The following is a 20,004-nucleotide window of genomic DNA, read 5'->3' on the forward strand; positions in this document are numbered from 1 at the left end:
TGTAAGCTATTTTGGGCTTATGGTCTGGATTTCTTACATGAAAAACAAATATTAAGACAATTTTAACAACAAATTACTTTAATTCACCAGCTTGCATGTTGCCCGCTGCACACTTTACTTAACACATTGATTTGTATATTAGTCTTTTTTTCAGATAAAGTGTAGGTATATTATTAAAAGAAAAATGTAAACAAAAGGTGCCACACTGCATTACAATTGAATAAAGGGAAACATTTGTTGGCAACTCAGAGTGTTAGCTATAACAATAGGGTAACTTTGTATTCAGTTATAAACACATTGTATAAATAGCAACTAAAGTGGTTGTAAAGGTAAAAGGTTTTGTAACTTAATGCATTTTCTGCATTAAAGTGGAACTAAACCCATTGATTTAACAGTGTTAAAAAAGAGTTACACTCCCAGTATGTGCTGGGAATGTGACTGTCACACTAGTTGTGCTCTCAAACAAACCACCAAACCATCAAATTGCTGGTCTCATGACTAATCATGTGTGCTCATCAAACAGAGGCCAAGATGACAGCCTCTTCAGCTGAAAACGATAGGAGAGTTTAGTTCTTCTTTAAGATATAACCACTTTAAATAGTAATTCCCCTGCAGCACCCCCCCCCCCATACTTATCTGAGCCCGATCTCGATCCAGCACTGTGCACATCTGCAGCGGCTCTTTTCCCCTCTCTCACAGGCTTTACTGAGGGCAGCGGGAGCCATTGACTCTTGCGAGTTGGGCTGTGAATCTGAATCAATGCAAACAGCCTGACTGGGGATCGAGTGTGCAAGAGTACCCCCATAGAAAGTGGCTTCCTATGGGTGCACTCAGCGGTAGGAGCCAGGAGCCCCAGCAGTGGACCCCAGAAGAGAGGTATCAGGGCTGCTATGTGCAAAATCATTGCACAGAGCAGGTAAGTAGGACATGTTTGTTAGTTTTAAATACAATAAATAAATAAAGCTTTACCATCACTTCAAAGTGAACCGGACTTGGCCTGTTATCTTTAGGTAGACCCTCAGATTATAATTTTGTAAAACCTAAAAGGAGGTACTGGAATTACCTGTGTTACGCTTCTAACTGAACCATGTTCCTCTGGAGCTCTTTTGATCCTAGATGTATATTGGGCCATGACCTCTGTCCTAATCAATAATAACCCCTGCCTCATCTGGCACTAAGCACCACTCTCTGTCATTCCATTGTTAAATACTAGAACTTCACTGGGCATTAGTGGATGTGGCATTTTACATTGGAGTGACTGCACCCAAAGCTAAACGCAATGCTTTATTGTCCTATTACAGGATGGGCAAGATCTGGACCAAGCTGCATTGACTAAAGTATATGTAAACTAACAATGGTTTTTTCTTCTTTGCTCCCTTTGGGTCTGTTAAATTCACCTTATTGAGAAGAGAGGTAGGTGAGATGTAGTCCTAACAGTGTTATGTATACTGTACATACTTGCATATTATGGCAGCAATATCTTCTAGTCTACTCTCCTCCAACACTGACAGGTCAATATTCACAATTATAGAAAAAAGATAACACTATACGCGCCTCGGAAAAAAAGGTTTTGTTTAAATATAAGATAAAAGTATACGTGTGGCAGCAGCTGTAGATTTAAAATGGATGATAGAAAAATAGCCTAGGCTATATACAGCGCTTGCCGCAGAAAAACAATTAACTTAATGCATGTGAACAATGTTGAAAACTTATCTTTACAGTATAAGTGAAAATACAAATCAATTAAACACATGAAAATTAATAAAAAGTTCCAAGGAATTGATAAATAGATAAATAAGTCTTTTCCATTGGTGATCAATATATGTGAATAAAATAAATGTAAAATTAAATAAAGTCTTTTCAAGTGGTGATCAGGTGCAAAGTGCTTCATGCTCAATAAATAAAAGTTTGTGACTTTTGTAACGTGGATTCCTCTTTTCCTGTGGCTTGTGGTAGAAATAAATGACTTACCAGAATTGTTGGATCCTATGTGCTGTATAGCACTAGGACCTACAGCGCTTGGAGGCCGTTCAGGCCGGATTGGGGATCCCCTTTGTGGATGATCCTGGTGGGATACAGGTTAGGTTCCTCCTTACCCGATCTCGATCCTCAGGATATGGGGTTAAAAGAAAGGCTCCAGATATTGTATTATCGTTTTACAAGTTTATTCATCAAATATTCATAAAAATCGGAGCGAAGAAAGACTCAAACTCCAAGTTTGCAGGCAAAGAAACCGCTTTAGGTTAGGTACCATTTGAAAACGTCACAGGAAGTGACAAAACGCGTCAAGGTTGTGGAACGCACGTCAGCACGCTACTCACCACGTGGAACGCAAGCCGGAACACTCCGCTCGCCACTCTGCTAGGAGGTGTTTGTAAGCGGTTTCTTTGCCTGCAAACTTGGAGTTTGAGTCTTTCTTCGCTCCGATTTTTATGAATATTTCATGAATAAACTTTTAAAACGATAATACACTATCTGGAGCCTTTCTTTTAACCCCATATCCTGAGGATGGAGATCGGGTAAGGAGGAACCTAACCTGTATCCCACCAGGATCATCCACAAAGGGGATCCCCAACCTGGCCTGAACGGCCTCCAAGCGCTGTAGGTCCTAGTGCTATACAGCACATAGGACCCAACAATTCTGGCAAGTCATTTATTTCTACCACAAGCCACAGGAAAAGAGGAATCCACGTCACGAAAGTCACAAACTTTTATTTATTGAGCACGAAGCACTTTGCACCTGATCACCACTTGAAAAGACTTTATTTATTGAATTTTACATTTATTTTATTCACATATATTGATCACCACTGGAAAAGACTTATTTATCTATTTATAAATTCCTTGGAACTTTTTATTAATTTTCATGTGTTTAATTGATTTGTATTTTCACTTATACTGTAAAGATAAGTTTTCAACATTGTTCACATACATTAAGTTAATTGTTTTTCTGCGGCAAGCGCTGTATGTAGCCTAGGCTATTTTTCTATCAATATTCACAATTACTGCTCCATTTCTGTTATCTTCTCCGGTATTTTTTTTTTCCAGTGTCTTCCTCCTTTGGCCACATAATGTAACTCCTATGCATGCATGCTGATTTTTACAGATGCTTTGACTGATTCGACAACACATAAGACACTGCATATTTGCCACAAGACAGTGTACCTTAAGTCTGGTTTACCTGCAGTGTGCATGGAATTACAGATCTTGGTGTGCTGTATGGCAGGAATGCCTGTATTGCAAGACCTGAACAGAATAAATCCTTTAAAGGAAAACTCCACTTTCGCGGGGGGAAAAAAAAGCTAATAAAGAAAAAACAATATAGCGTATACAATTGTGACACAAATCAAATTGTGATTGAATGTTGTTAAAAATTACTTTTCCTTTTCAATCTGCAGCTGTTGTAATTTTCTGAAAATGCGATGTAATATGGCTACCTGGAGCTGTTCTGTACACAGAATGTGTAGTGACCACACCCCAGAAACATAATTTCCTGCTTGTGTGATTGGCTTACCAATTTTCCCAGAAGTCTGCCTAAGATACAAGTCAGATTTCTGGCGTCCCCTTCAACAAAAAATCGGATTTTTGTAAGATCTTACCGTAAAATCCTTTTCTCTTAGCTCATTGACAGACGTAATCTTCTTGATTCACATCAATTGGGTTATGTTGTCTCCGCAGGAGTAGGACTTGGCAGAAAGAAAAAAACGTTCTGGCTCCACCCTAGGGGCAGTCCCAGAGGGTATATCCTCCCTCTCTCTGCTACAAGGAATCAGTTCTGTTATAAAGCAGCAACAGAGAATTTAACCCAACCCAACTCAATGATAGAGGGGCGGGTACTACGTCTGTCAATGAGCTAAGAGAAAAGGATTTTACGGTAAGATCTTACAAAAATCCGATTTTCTCTGTCGCTCATTGACAGACGTAGTCTTCTTGATTCACATCAATTGGGACATCCAGAAGCAGTGCCACAAATGAGGGGTGGGATTGACAGAAATCAAAATCCAATCTAGAAGGCCCAACCGGTGCCAACTAGAAGTTTTAAAGGCTCATTATAAGCAAAGAATGAGACTCAAATAAAAATTCCAACGGAAAAAAACCCTCGAGGTAGACCACTGGTCTCCTCAAATGGCGGCCTGCAAAACCTTGCGGCCAAACGAGGCATCAGACGATGCCATTACATCAACTTTATAATGTTTTGTAAAGGTATGCACCGACGACCAGGTAGCCGCCTTGCACACCTGGACCACTGACGCCTGATGGCGAAAGGCCCATGACGCACTAAGTGCCTGAGTGGAGTGCGCCTTAACAGGGAACGGGGGTTCCCGACCCTTAATAGAATAAGCCTGTACCACCGTCTGTCTGATCCATTTGGAAATAGTCGCGGCAGATGCAGGCAACCCCTTTTTGGGTCCATCCGGGATCACAAAAAGTGAATCCGTCTTGCGAAACGAGTCTGTCGTTTTCAAGTATACCCTGATCGCCCGGACCACATCCAAGGAGTGTAAAGCAAACTCCCAAGGATGACTGGGCTTAGGACACAGGGAAGGTAATACAATTTCTTCATTCAGATGAAATTCTGAAACCACTTTTGGTAGGAAGGATGGATTCGGACGAAGAACCACCTTATCTCTATGAACCACCAGATATGGGGAACGACAAGATAATGCGGCCAGTTCTGACACCCTGCGTGCAGAAGTGATAGCCACCAAGAAGGCCACCTTCTGGGACAACGTAGGTAGAGGAATCTCCCTAATATCTTCAAAGGGAGGTTTCTGAAGAACCGACAATACTAAATTAAGATCCCAGGGTGGTAACGGCGCGCGCACTGGCGGAGCCAGATGTCGCACCCCCTGGATGAAATTCCGCACCAAGGAATGAGTAGCCAAAGGCTTCTGAAAGAAGATAGCTAATGCTGAGACCTGACCCTTGATAGTGCTCAAGGCCAGTTTCTGCTCAACCCCTTGTTGCAGAAAAGCTAATATTCGACTAAACGAATAAGATCGTGGGTGGAACCCCAGGGGTTCACACCATGCAATGTAGGACTTCCATGTGCGATGATAAATCTTTCTGGAAGTCGCTTTCCTTGCTTTAACTAGACAGAAAAAAACTGATTCCTTGTAGCAGAGAGAGGGAGGATATACCCTCTGGGACTGCCCCTAGGGTGGAGCCAGAATGTTTTTTCTTTCTGCCTAGTCCTACTCCTGCGGAGACAACATAACCCAATTGATGTGAATCAAGAAGACTACGTCTGTCAATGAGCGACAGAGAAATTACATTTTTGGTGAGATACTCCCAATAGGAACACGTCTAAAGGGATGCAGGCCCAGCAGCTTTCCTCAGAGCTCTGCAGCTGCCACAGCTGATAGATAATTTTGAAACCAGTCTCATTTGACCCACTCAGCACAGAGGAACAAACAATGATTTCTTCAGAAAAGCCAAGGGTAGGAATCTGCAACAAAGTTTGTTAAAATCCTTGTAATGTACAGAGATCCATAGAGGGAAATGTTTTTTTCTCAACAAAAAGTGGAGTTACGCTTTTACAGTTAAAACAGTTCATATGTATGCATCCATTAATTGTGTATTTAGCTGTTTGCTCTCTGTTCCCACATGAAGGAAGCCTAATGCATCATACAGCCAGTACAGGCGGTCCCAGGTTACAAACATTTGACTTACAAATGACTCCTACTTACAAATGGAGGGAGACAACAGGAAGTGAGGAGAAATCTAGGAAGGGAAAATCACTCCTGTAAGCGTTATTTTGGGGAAAAGGTGTCTCCACTGAAGCTTTATCACAAATCCTTGTTTCAAAAACAACCAAAAGGTTTCAAAATCCAGTTGTCATAGGGACAGATGTGAGGTGAAATCTTCTGAACAGGGGCCCAGACAGCAAAACAAATACTACAGGGGTGTTACCCTTCCCTATGTTATCAAAAAAACTTAAAAATTATTATTTTGACTGAAGCTACACTTAAAAAATATACCTGTTCTGACTTACAAACAAATTCGACTTAAGGACAAACCTACAGTCCCTGTCTTGTTTGAAGCCTGGGACCGTCTGTACTAAGAAAATTTTCACAAACACCAGTCAGATTTTAACCTGTTTTGGAGGTTTGAATCCATTTGCTGCACATCTAATTGGATTAGGAACGTTATTCAGCTGTTATTAGGGTAGTGGACCCTCTGAGACCCTGAGTCAAATATAGGCCCTAAAGCAGGCTGAGGTCTAAATAGCTGCCCAGTATTCACCAAAGCACTCTGCAAGGAATGATGGGTTTTGCTGCGATTGACTATCTTCAGGGACCCACCACACCTGAAAAAAAGGTAAAAATGCAGCAAGCAAGGCCGTGGTTAAACAGACAAAATGTCAGGGCATTGAGATAACATGGATCAAAAAAAGAAAACAGGCAGAGGTCATAAACGGTTATCAGAATATCCAGCACTAGAAGGGATAAGAAAGATAATCAAAGATTTACAACCCATCATAACAGAAAATGAAACTCTGAAAGGAATATTCCAACAACCTCCAATACTGGCTTTCAGACAACCACCCAACCTCAGACATAAACTAATCAGCAGAAAACTTCATTCTGATTATGAAGTCACAAATAATGGGAGCAAACCCTGCCACAAAAAATGCTGCAAACTGTGCAACCAGATCAATCTGTCTAAAAGTGTCACACACACAAATGGGACCTTTAATATAACAGTATCATACAACTGCACCTCCAGTAATGTTGTGTACCTCATCCAATGCAAAAGATGTAGCAAAGGATCTTATGTAGGCGAAACAGGACAGAAGTTGCAAGCGAGGATGAATTTGCACAGACATACCATCAAGGAACATAAAGAAGATAGTTTCTGCACACCTGTGGGACATCATTTTTCACAACTGGACCACACTATAGAAGACCTCAATGTTTTAGTTCTTAAAGGGAATTTCAGAACTATCCAGGAAAGGAAAACTTTTGAATTAAGAATGATACTTCTTTTTGACACAAAAAATAACGGCTTAAATTTAGATATGGGTTTCCTTACTCATTATCCTACAGTTTTACGACCCCCCTCTGTGACTATCCCCCACCTTCCCCCCTGTCTTCAGCTCTCCCTCTGTCTTATCTCACTAACTATGCTAGTTTTATTACAATTGCCAGTTAAATTTGTTTATGTTTGTTTGGTTTTCTCTTTTTTTTTCCTTTGGCTTAGAGATTGTGTTTTTTTTACCATTCTGCTAAACATTTTGTGAATCAGTACTGCTTGGATCTTGAAGAAGGGGACATACCCCGAAAGCTTGTCCTGAAAAATTGTATGTTAGTGCAAATAAAAAAAGTATCATGGACAGTACTCAATTGTCTCTGTCGCAAGTGCACTAATACGGCTACAATGACCTCAAGCATGATGGAAGAGTTTTTATAATAACAGTTGTTCTCATGTAATGCTTTTTTTTACATTAGTTAACACCAACTAGCCCTAATTAAGTCCTTCCTCTCATTATTTCTTATATAAATTGTAAAACTATATACATTGGTATTTTCAAATGAAATAAGGAATTTTTATTTTCTGTATCTTTGTAATGAAAAATTAGACAATTTATATAGTAACACTACATATACTTATATGGCAGGGGTCAGGAAAAAGAACATCAGAAACTCAGAATGAACACCCATTTGCTGATCTCTGAAATGTGCATTTAAACTGGTGTGCAACAACTGAAAAAAATGGCTCAGGCAGCAAAAGTGAAAAATATAGATAAAATTGCAGCTGACACCATTTTATTTTAAAGGGTCTCGGTTTTCAGAAAATATATAGAAAATCTTCAGGTTTATTATGGGCATTTTAGAAGAAGAAAAAAAAAAAGAAAGTCATAGCTGCTTCGGCAGTGAAACAGTAAAACTACCACTGGTCAATACTTATAAATTATTATTTGCAACACAATCACAAAATGTTCCTAATTTTTAATAGATTTGTAGGAAGTAATTGGAGACCGCTTTAGCTGGCAGCCAAAAGTAATTGACAAATACTTGTATACTGTATATACACTCATATGAAAAATTAATTACAATCCCTGGAAATCTTTAACTTTTTTAAAATACTTGAACAATCAAACATTACATTTTGATTAAAACCATGCCAACAGGTGATCTACTTGGGAAAAAAAACACAATAAAAAATCTGAATTTTCAATAACTTGTTTAAAATTTCAATAGATATAATCGTGTACTGTGAAAATAGTAAATATACCTTTGGCAACAGAAGCTGGTATTGCCCCCTTAAGCGTAAAGTAATTTTTCATAACTGCCCACCAGTCTCTGACATTGGCTCTGTGAAGTTTTTTACCACTTCTTCATGCAAAATGAATTTAGTTGCAAGATATTTGTGGGTTTTCTTGCATCACTTGACCATTTCAAAATCCTCAAAACAATTTTTTTTGGTGAAAAAATTAATAACTTTGACTTGGACAGTCCATAGCCTTCTATTTTATTATATTTTTTGTTTGTGCCGTTCCACCATTTCCAATTCAACTTCAACTTTTTAATAGATGGTATCACATTTTCATCAAGCACACTTTGACAGGATGCAGAAAAACTGAATGACAGTAAGCTGCACATGTTCTGAAGCAGCAAAGCAAACATATCGTAATATTTCCACCACCATACTTCTCAGCTGTTATGAGATTCTTCTCCTAAAAAATTGTCTTTGGTTGCAAACATGTCTACTGTTATTCTCATCAGCATATCCAAAAAGCCATTGTTTGTATGTTAAATGACAAACTGTAATATTGCTCTATTGTTCTCTTTGGACAGCAAAGGCTTTTTCTTAACACACCTATCATGCAAGTTACATTTTTACAATTTATTTCTGATTGTAGATGCATGCACCCCAACTGTTGCAAGAGTTACCTGAACATTACTGATGACATTTTGGGGTTTGTGGAAACTTCTAGCATCAGCCAGCTCTTGAGCTGAGATTTTTGGGCTGGCCAGTCTTGGACAAATTAGCACCTAATATCTATGTTACGTGTAGATTTTTTTCCCACATAGCGGATTAATTCATTTCAAATCCATTGGTGATTTTTTTAAATCCCTTGTCAGACTCATAGGCATCCACAACCTTCTTTCTAAAGGACTTCAGAGAGTACTATTGATCTTGGCATGACGACACCACACATGACAATAGCAAAGGTATAGATGTAAGCTATTTATGTGTTGTACCCTCATGAAGCCTGACCTGAAAACTCCCAGAATGTTCCTAGGACATTGCTAAGTGAGGCCCAGCTATTACTGTTCCCTTTCACCATCACAGGAGAGAGCTCTCAAATCCTGAGCTCAGAGCTACTGCATCATGGAATAAAAAGTGCATGCAAGGAGGTTTGAATCAGTAAAAGAGCTCAATCCTGTGATCGTGAAGATGAACAGTAATAGCTAGGTCTCACTTAGCAACATCCTAGCAATGTCCTGGGAGTTTTCAGGTCAGGCTTCGTGAGATAGGTAAATGGCCTACACCTATAGCAAGAACAATATTCCATTTTGAACAAAGCTACACAGCTTGTTGTCATCTACAGACATCCCACCTGCATACTCCCTATGAATGTTCCAAATATTGTCACTTATTATGGAATGACCAATTCTAATTTCATGGATTTAATGTTTGTTAAATGTAAAAGTGTACTTACTTTTCCCATTTGGCCAATCTACAATTGAATTAATATCTAGATCATGATAATTATACAGCATTTAATTGTATGTGTCAGTTTTGCCAGTATATCACACATGTATGTAGGTGCTATTGGAATTAGATAATAATGCTTGCCTGTTCAAATATAAGTCAACAATTTCAATGGGGTGTACATACTTTCTCATATTACTGTGTTATCCATAAAACAAAACGGTAAGAGATATGTTATACATGTAGCACTGTCCCCGCAGGAACTGCTGAGTATTGTCTTGATGGGCTCCCCTGGTTACCAGCACACATTTACTTGAGAAAGTCCCTAAATCCCTCCTTGTTCTCTCCGGCTCGTCACATGAATGAACAGTCTAGGGGTGTTGTTTGTTTTGTTGTTTATTGGTAATTTGGGATAGGAGAAGGAAATAGTGGGATACTCCAATTGAACTATTCCCATTGTTTGAGGACTTCTGAACTCTGCTTGGAGATATGGAACAGCCAGGCTGTTAATCCACCCTGCCACTAGTGTGGATGTGCTTAAGTCTCTTGCTCTCTGCCACTAGTGTGGATGTGCTTAAGTCTCTTGCTCTCTTTTCTCTCTAACAAGATGACTTGATGGACGATAATCTATCTTCAGGATTGTCTCTCTAGTGTCCTCTTCCCACTGACACCCGTCCAGTGACTATACTAGGAGCAGGGGTGGCCCCCCTCAGGTCAGGCCCCTTGATACGAGTTTCTGTACTCACTGTACTGCAGAGACAGATCCTCCACTGTCGCCCCTCTCAGTCAGCTTCTCTGGACCTCTAGGTTCAGCTCCTCACTGCAACTCTTCAGGCCCTCAGGACGACCCCCTGAGGCCACATAGCACCTCTACGGAGCAGGCGGGAACGAAAGACCTCGAGCACACCTGCTCCTGGCTTTTTTACAGTATGCCAACATGCACTGAGGCGACTTTCACTCTGTCAATCATCAGGACTGTTTTAAAAGCCCATGTACCCATTTGTCAGGTTTCCTCCCACTGTCCAACATGCCTCCCTATTGGACCAGTGTGAAACAATCTCTAGACAGAATGAGATGCACTCTGAGCACAATGAGCAGACCACACTAACAGATCCCGCTCTCTAGTAGGCAGAGAACAATATAGATTTACCTGCAGCTTTTCTGGTAAGCAGACAGAGCACAAACTATACTTTCTTACTAGCACCTACCTAGGAGGGTGCTACATACGTTTTTCTCAAGGTGGTACAGAGTGGCTGATAGACAACTGCTGATGTATATCAATATACCTGCGGCAGAATGTTGTAGAGGCTATGGATAAAGGGGATCTTGCTGCCATGTGTAGTAGGAATGCAAATTAAATTAGTGTGGGGAATGATTCAGAAGATAACACTGAGAGGTACCGAATGATCCCCTGATTGTCTTATCTCACAAAACACGAAGGTTTTGAATTTCAAGATTCGAACCGCTAATGGGTTTGCTGAATTTACTAAGCTGATCGATCAATCAACTTGATTGCCTGCTGAATTCTCTTGCGATAGCAACTGCTAGCAATAATCACTGTCTTCTCCTAGCGCCACTGTGTTTTTAACCACTTACTGCATACGGACGTATATTTACGTCGGCAGACTTTGCAGGGTTATACCGGGAAGATGCCTCTAGCTAGGAGGCACCATCCCGGTACCGTGGTTTAGAGCCAACGGTCGGCTTTCCGTTGGTAATGACCGATGCGGCTCGGGAGCCGCTCGATCGTTACCCGGGTGAGCGGGAGGGGACGTTCCCCCCCCCCTCCTGCCGCCTTCCGTGACTTTGCTCGGGGCTCCCGTCCCACGTCCGCCGGCTGGATGGAGTCCCGATCAAAGCCAGAAACGGCTTCGATTGGGTCTCCAATGACGTAACACAGAGGCGGCGTCCATGACGTCACTTCCGGGTTACTGTGCTGCAAAAGGCGGCAAATTTAAAAAACGGCTTTTTGCGTTTTCGGCGTTTTGCATACATGGAAGTGTAGTGGAGGGGTCTAGGGTCTTTTAGACCCTCGATCCCTCCATAAAGAGTATCTGTCGCTGAATATTGGTGTCACAAGGGATGTTTACATTGCTTGTGACAGCAATAAAAGTGATCAGATTTTTTTTTTTTTTTTAAAAAACCTGTAAAAAAGTTAAAAAATTAAAATAAATAGGAAAAAAAAAAAATTTTTAGCCACCCTCGCGCACAAAAAAAAAACGTATACGGAAGTCGAGCCGCGAATGAAATCGCTGTTCAAACCAGACATGTGAGGTATCGCCAGAGCGTGGGCAATAATAAAAAAAAAGAGCTATACTCTAAACTGGTAACCGTTAAATAAATTTAAAGTGTCGCCTATTGAGATCTCTATTGACCGTAGTTTGTCGCCATCCCACGGGGGGGGGGGGGGCGCAATTTTAAACCGTAACATGTTGGGTATCTATTTACTCTGCGTGACATCATCTTTCACAATATACAAAAAAAATGGGCTAACTTTGCTGTTTAGTATTTTTAAAAAGCAGTGAAATGTGATTTTTCTAAATTTTTCCAAAAAAATGGCGTTTTTACCGCAAATACCGCGTGACAAAAAATATTGCAATGACCGACATTTTATTCTCCAGAGTCTTTGCTAAAAATATATATATATATATATATATATATATATATATATATATATATAATGTTTGGGGGTTCTAAGTAGTTTTCTATGAAAAAATACTGGTTTTAACTTGTAAACAAAAAGTGTCTGAAATAGTCCTGGGGCATAATTGGTTAACCTGGCTTTTATCAAAAGCTAATACTATACAGTTCTATCAAAAACTAACGCTACACATTTCTAACCTATTCTCATTAGGTATTTTGTAGAAAAGCAAATCTAAAAGGATGGATGTCTTATTGTTTTGACAATCAATTTAGAGAAACATAGAATTCAGTTTTATGGTGTTACAATTTTTTCTATGAAGCACAATCTTATGTAAATGATTTCACAAAAAGAATGACAAGAGCATGTATTACATGGTAAATTCATTCCTGCATTCACTTCTATTTCCTTTTAGAGATCTGTATTTGTGAAGGTCAGATGTTATTAATAGTGTTGGTTGTGTTGCACAGCAGGAAATTTCATCTTCTGAGTAACAAAGAAAGAGGAGATAAAAACTTTAGAGGACAACACTAAGTGATTCATTTCTATACGTTTTCACCCTTCACTACCGAGACAGCTTTTCATCATTTCTGATGTATTACCTCGGCACACATTTTAGATTTCTGTGTTAATCTGCATCACCTTTTTGGGACAGAAAGTGGATTTTTTGATAATATTTTGTTAGCAACATATACAAAAACAGGGGCTTGAATAGGGTGGTTAAGCATACAATCTAGTCATTTATGTTGTAAATCTGTAGTAATCTATGCGTTCTAAATGAGTCGATATATTAGTCATTACATTTTCAGTATCTTTTGAAGGGCACAAAGTTCAGAGTGGGGTTTTACGACATGCAATACATAGGTATATATGAATTTTTTTAGGCATTGTGCACACCTACTTCCTACATTCTAGGTGTAGCCAACAGTTGTAACATGGAACTATATTTTAGCACATATAAATGTCTGGTAACATCCTAAACAGGACTCAAGCAGTAGTGGTAGTGGACACAAGAGATTGACACTCCTGGAACACGATTTCTGCACAGAATTTAGCTGGTGACTCCTCTTGATCAGAGGAGCAGGAGAGATAAGTATTTACATTTTTCTTTACAGAGACAACATAATTTTACATATTCAGGTTAACAGTTGCGTCAATTATAAATAGAGCGGGGAAGGACCATAACTTCTATCTTGTTCCATTGGGATTTGTCCTTACTTCCTGTTTGGGCATCATGACAGGAAGTGCTGTACTGTTGGGTCATCAGCAGTACTGTTGGGTCATCAGCAATACTGAAGTACTGAACTGTTTGGAAATCTTGGCAGAAGTATAAAGGAATCTTTAACAATGGGAACACCAAAAGCAAAAAAAAACCTGGTATATGTTACTTAGCCTTTTATCAAAGCTATGATAAACGGGCGTGCTTTCTGGGTTCCACAAGGGTGCTGTGACAAAATGCCTACAAAATTTCCAACAAGCAGGCAGGTGAATCAAGCCTGCCTTTTTTTTGATACATATAGCACATGTTTTTATTGTGCAGCATTACAACCTTGAACGAACCAGATGCCAGTGTCTAACAACTGATAACATCATCATTTGGTAAGGAGCGCCTGCACAGAGTCCTTGTTTGCCCGCCCCCCACACCACCTGGGGTCAAGTTAGCTTTGTGATGGAAAGAAACGGAGGGAGAAGAGAAACCTAGGAACACTAGTTAGTACCACTGTGCAAAGAAATATTTAAATTGTGAAAAAAAATATATATCACGTCTGATGTTGCATGTCCTACATGAATGGATGCTGCTGCATTATGCACAACTATTGTATTAACAATTTAGAGTGAATTGTCCATTATTTAAAGGGTGTCTTGACTGAAAAAATGTTGAGAAACACCTAACCCAACCTTACTTATCCTCCCTCTGTCCACTGTATGTTTTGACTTACACTGTAACACTTAAAGCAGAATTAAAGTAAAAAATACTTATCTCTATTCCAACTGTCCAACACCCGCAAGGTCACTTGTTAGTGCCAGCATCTTCTCCCTGGCATCTTTTGGGTGCCAGTTTTCAATTATAAGACAATGCAGTTAAAAAACTGAAAACTTCAAGCAATCATCTATGACTAACACAGACCACCTCAACAATATTGAAGTACTGCAAATGCCCTAAGTGACACATCAACAATGTTGAATATCATATAAGAAGAAAACCTTAAATGGAGTTACTGCATGGCCAGTAAACTATTAATTGTTCATGGTTCTATATCTCTTTATTACACATGGCAATGTATATGTACAGTTGACTGAATCGCCATATATGGGACTAGCAGACCATGACACGGTTTATAGTGTATTGCCAGAGGTTACACCTAGGGTTCAGGTTTTTTTTTTAACATTGATTGATTTTAACATCAATGATGTGTCACTTAATGACATTTACAGTAAAATATATAGGAGGCTTTGAATGGGAGCTGTGTGCCTAGATTGCTTTAATAGTAGTATGATTTCAAGATAACAATGACAGATGGTTTTACTTGTTAAGGTGGTCTGTATGTAGGTTGTTTTTTAGTTTTTTTTCTCACTGCATTGTCTAAAGGTTAGGCCATTGATGTGGAGTAGTCTATAGTGTTTTAGTTTGAGATTTTTATTCAAGTGAGTTCTTCCATTTTGACTATTAGTGAATCACGACAGTAAAAAAAGGATATAGATTGCAGCAACCGCCTAAAATTATTTTTGTATATATGAGCTGTGTTTTTCTTTCTCAGGTAATTACAGGTGCGTGTGTAAGAAATAATACAAATTTGAAAATAGAAGTGAATGTAAATGAGAATGAGCCATACACATAAAAAAACATATCACCTTCTGTATAGGCATTATGTTCATCCAAGTTTTAAAGCCAAGCTAGCATACATGCTTCTTCGAAGTGAAGTCAAATATTGTATTTCTTACAGGTTGTTTTATCCAAGTGGATTAATGCAGATAAAACTGGCTGTCTAAAACTTAAAATGACAGTATCATTATTACACTATATTTATACAATATGTGTGCCCTATCAAGCATGCTGCAAGTTCTTCAACAGGAGAAATCGATTGGAAGGAATTAATCCTATTCCTTATTAGCATGAATGTAGTTTGTTTTCTACAACGTAAAGAAGGTGGAACTGCTAGAACATAATGCATTGAAGATCTCTGGGGTCTACTGATGCATATTATATTCATATACCCTTTGCTATGCATTTCCTTTTTTTTTTTCTATATAAAGAAAATGGAGAATAGTTTTATCTTGTTTATGGCGGGTTAATTTATTCTGTTAATGCATCAGTCAATTTCCTATCACAAAGAAGAATTGCTCCCTAAATTAAGACTGGTCTTGCTAAATTCTTACAGCTTTAAATGCTGCAAAATGTGAAAAAATATGGTAAAAACATCATAAAAACAGTAAAATGAAAATGAATGATTAAAAAAAATAAATACAGTTTTAGAGTATATATATGGCTTACCTGGCTGTGTGTACGTAGTTTAAAATGCTAGATATGGCAAAGTAAGAGATGCTGAGCACTCCTGATACCCCAAACGACAGAATCACGAGTCCGCACAGAACACAAAGTAATGTTACTCCTCCCACTGCTATAACAATTCCTAAGAAACATGACAAAAACTATGAAATAGCACAAACAGAACTGTACTGACAACAGCATAACTGCTAACATATTAAAAAACAAAACAAAAAAAAAGCCTCAACACATCAAGGTTAAAAAAATGCAATTTTGTAAAGTACAAATCTATAACAGACAATCAAATATTTTTTCACTGTTCAGATTACAAGATTCTGAAATCTAACTGATTGCTATGGGTTGCTGTATGTTACTTCTGATAATTGATCGTTGCCATGTCTTATCAAACTTTCGGTGTGAAACCAATATGTCAGAATTTTGGTGGTGCTCACTTCCCTAATTTCTGTGACTATGCAGGGATTGAGGGACACTACCCATTGAACAAACAAAAACTGCCCTTTTCACTCAAATAAAACTATTGACTGTGTATCCTGTGTCAGGAAGTGAGAGTAAATCTTCCAAGTGGGAACACACGACGTAACAAAAACCTAATGAAGGTACTAACTCTTGCATACTTCATCCAAACTGTAAAAACTGTCACAGATGGAGTTCCACTCCTACTAGAGGGCACTGGTTAACGTAGAATTTGTGATAGCTACAAGGCTACAAGGTTACCTGTTGGCATAGATGGGAGAGCGGAGCGTGCCAGCATGCACAGAGAAGGTCAGAACCCCTTTAGAATGGTCGGGGTACAGAATCGAAGGAGGTGCCTTGCCTTCACCAGAGTTTCTGAAGGAGGAGATTAGGTTTAATGCAGATCACTCCCAGTTTGCAGACTGATGACCCACTAAAGCAGTGAGTGCAGATATGAAAGTGCAAACAGAAACACCTAGAGGCACTGGGAGCAGGTAGGAGTGCACAGGATCACAAAGCAGGAAGGAGTGCACAGATGCTGTTAACAAGTGGCTGGCTGGATACTGGCTGGCACACACAGAATAACACAGATGTCAAAGTGCAGGAGAGAAAAGTGGAAGTAGGACAGCAGGTGTTAAACGAGCAAGAGAAGAGAGTGAAGGATATGACAGCAGGAAGGACAGTTAGTCTTTGGGCTCACAAATGGTAGTCACTGGATTTTCCATAATTAGCAACAAAATCACTAAACAATATGGTCATAGCCATACCGGTGAATGACAGGGATGGAGAAATGTGACTCATGCATTCTGCACCCATTTCCATAAATAATTATACAGCAGTGTCATGGAAGCTAAGCTCTTCACACAAATAATTTTACAGAGGAGATATAAAGGCAAAATCAATTTCCAGGAAACTGGCCTACTAAAATTAAAGCAGATTATTCTGAGACATTGAAGGTGGCAGATATTGTGTCAGCAGCACTATAGACTGTGAATTTGATGTGGAAGATACTGAAGTGTTTCAATGGAATTGAGAACAATAGATGTTAAAAAGGAGACCAGTGGATCTTCTAGTGTAAGGTCGGTAAAAAATGGCAGCGAGGATACAGACAGCAGCAGCAGAGACAAAAGCGAGATATTGGCTGGAGAGAGCACAAAAATCTAGGAAACAGAAAGTACAGAGACATGGCTTAAATCAGGAAGCTCATGGGAGGAGTAAAGAGTTCAAAGTTTAAGACAAACAAGATTCAAGGCAGGATCATTCAAGGAATTGTCCAGCATTCCAGGTGGCTCAGCAAGCAGCACAGAAGATGGGGTTCAGACAGCAGTCAAGACAAACTGGGTCAGCAACTGGAATCAGGATACAGAATCACAGGAACAATGGATACACAGGAGGCTGAGGACAAAGCAGCACTGATACTGAGCACTGGCCCAATTTACATAGGCCGTTTGGTGCCAACATCTGCCACAAGTGCATGTGAGTACTAGCAAGTGCCCAACTTCTGCAAGCATGAAAGGGAACATGTATCAACTTGTGCACAGAAGTGCATCCAGAGTAGCCAGAGGATGCCCTTCCTTACAACAGGTCACTAAGGGCCTAATACACACACACACACACACACACACACACAGACACACTGAATATTCATTGTATTCATCGCTGAGAGCTAGGTGCACATGTTTACACAGACTTGGGAATAAAGTGATATTAAATTGCTGGAGGTGGGATCTCACTGAGAAAGGCCAATCTGTGTGCTAAACGTGGGATCACACTAGGAAAAAAAACATGTGTGTGTGTGTGTGTATGTTTGCCGGAGATGGGATCTCACTGGAGAGAGACCAATGTGTGCATAAGTGTGTGTCTGTGCATGTCATGTGTGCTGGAGGAGGTGGGATATCACTGGGGAAATACAAATGTGTGTGTTTGGGAGGCAGGATCTCACTGGGAGAAGATACATTTTATTGCTAGAGGTGGGATTGATTTGCACAGTGGCAAATTAAAAGTGTAACTTAGAAATTAAATAATATGATGATTTGAAAGACCCTTGTGTTTATCATTTTTAATGCAGTCTTCTTTTGAAACCTCACAGCTATAAAGTTTTTCTGTTGATTTTTTCTACCTTCAGCTCCAATCTATACCATGTGAGAAGATTTCCCATTAAGCTTTTAACATTTAAACAGTATCTTTTATTGAAAATTAAACATCTTAAGGAATACAAAATTAATGTGCTTTTAGGCCCCGTTCACATACAAGCGACGCTACTTCGCGCCGCGACCTCGGAGCGGCCGCCACTGACTTCATAACATTGAAGTCTATGGCGGTCGCCTCCTGGTCACCCCAAAGAAGCTCCGGACCCTTTTTCTAAGTCGGAGCGACTTGTGTCGCTCCTATTAGAACGGGTCCGCAGCTTCCCTATGGAAGGCGACCTATGGCGACCTGTGAGGCGACCAGGTCGCCTGACAGGTCGCCTTAGTGTGAACGGGGACTTACGGATTGACAATAAAAGATCAAAAACAAGTACAGGGTTTAGCAAGTCTTAGTACAGTATAGAGTTAAAAAAAATACTAAAATTGATAGTTGAGTTTTTGCTTAGTGGAGCAGAAAGACATGTAGTTAGAGAACATCGATAACTCTTATGCCAGCGCTATAAAGTCGGGAAAATTTGAATCAGACGTCGCCAGTTTAACCGCAGGTTTCAGGAGCTCAAAGCCATCTATCCCATATCTTGTTGAATTTAGATGGACAGTCCCTGTGTATATACATAAACCTTTTTTATGGTAAAGGTATTGTTAATCTCTATTAACCAAGCACTAAACTCGGGTGGTAGGCTCCGCATCCAATGTCTAGCAATTCATTTTCTGGCTTTAAACAGAGTTTTGTGGAGAAATATCTTGGTAAATTTATCTATATCAGTGTCGCGGAATATCCCCAATAGACATGGTTTGGGGTGGAGTGTTAGAGAAGAGCCCATATTATCACGTAAGAATTGAACAACTTGTTTCCAGTATCCTTGTATTACCAGGCAATACCAGTGATAGATTGTTCCTTGCACTCGGGCACACATGGGATAAAGGGTGTTTTGAACACTTCTATACCTGGCTAACCTAAGGGGAGTGAGAGTGAAGCGATGGAGAATATAAAGCTGGGTAAGGTGATGAGACAGCTTAGGAGACACTATCTTGCAAGTGTCCAGGGCTTCACTTCTTTCTTCATCCTCTAGCATAGCGACATCCCCCTCCCACCTTGATTTAAGCTCGTAAGCTAATTTGGATGAGGAGGGGAGGTGTAGCAAGGAATAGAATGTTGAAATATTTTTTGGGGGATCTGAGCTCTTTATTACCTCCATAACAGGGATGGAGTCAAGCTGGAGAGTTGTGGAGGGGAATGGAGTCTGAAAGGCATGACAAATTTGTAGATATCGGAAAAACATATGGTTTGGCAACGTGTTCATTTTTCAGCATGTTGAATGATTTAAGACATTTGTTTGCCAATAAGTGGGATAAGTAATACACACCTCTATTACTCCATGAATTTGAGACCGAGATAGAACAAAACTCTAGGAGTGTAATGTTGTGCCATGGAGGTGTGAATTCATGGAATAGGTTCAGCCTATCAGATACCACAACCCATACGCAGCTGTACTGGTATAGAAGGAATTCACTGTCCCCCAAGACCTCAGCTCCCACCAGCCCACTCATTATAACGCACAAAGGGTCTGCTGATGGGTGCAACCATTTAG

General features: G+C 39.8%; 1 protein-coding gene across 1 annotated transcript in view; it reads right to left on the reverse strand.

Annotated features, from left to right (window-relative positions):
- LDAF1 (lipid droplet assembly factor 1) overlaps nt 1-20,004 on the reverse strand; it is a 261,173-nt gene that overhangs the window by 19,393 nt on the left and 221,776 nt on the right. Inside the window, exon 4 of the mRNA XM_082262317.1 lies at nt 15,798-15,936. Coding sequence (XP_082118443.1) covers nt 15,798-15,936 — 139 coding nt within the window. The remainder of the gene's footprint in view (nt 1-15,797; nt 15,937-20,004) is intronic.

The sequence above is a fragment of the Pelophylax lessonae genome (assembly GCF_965119305.1).
Source record: "Pelophylax lessonae genome assembly, chromosome: 6".
NCBI classification, from domain to species: Eukaryota; Metazoa; Chordata; class Amphibia; order Anura; family Ranidae; genus Pelophylax; species Pelophylax lessonae.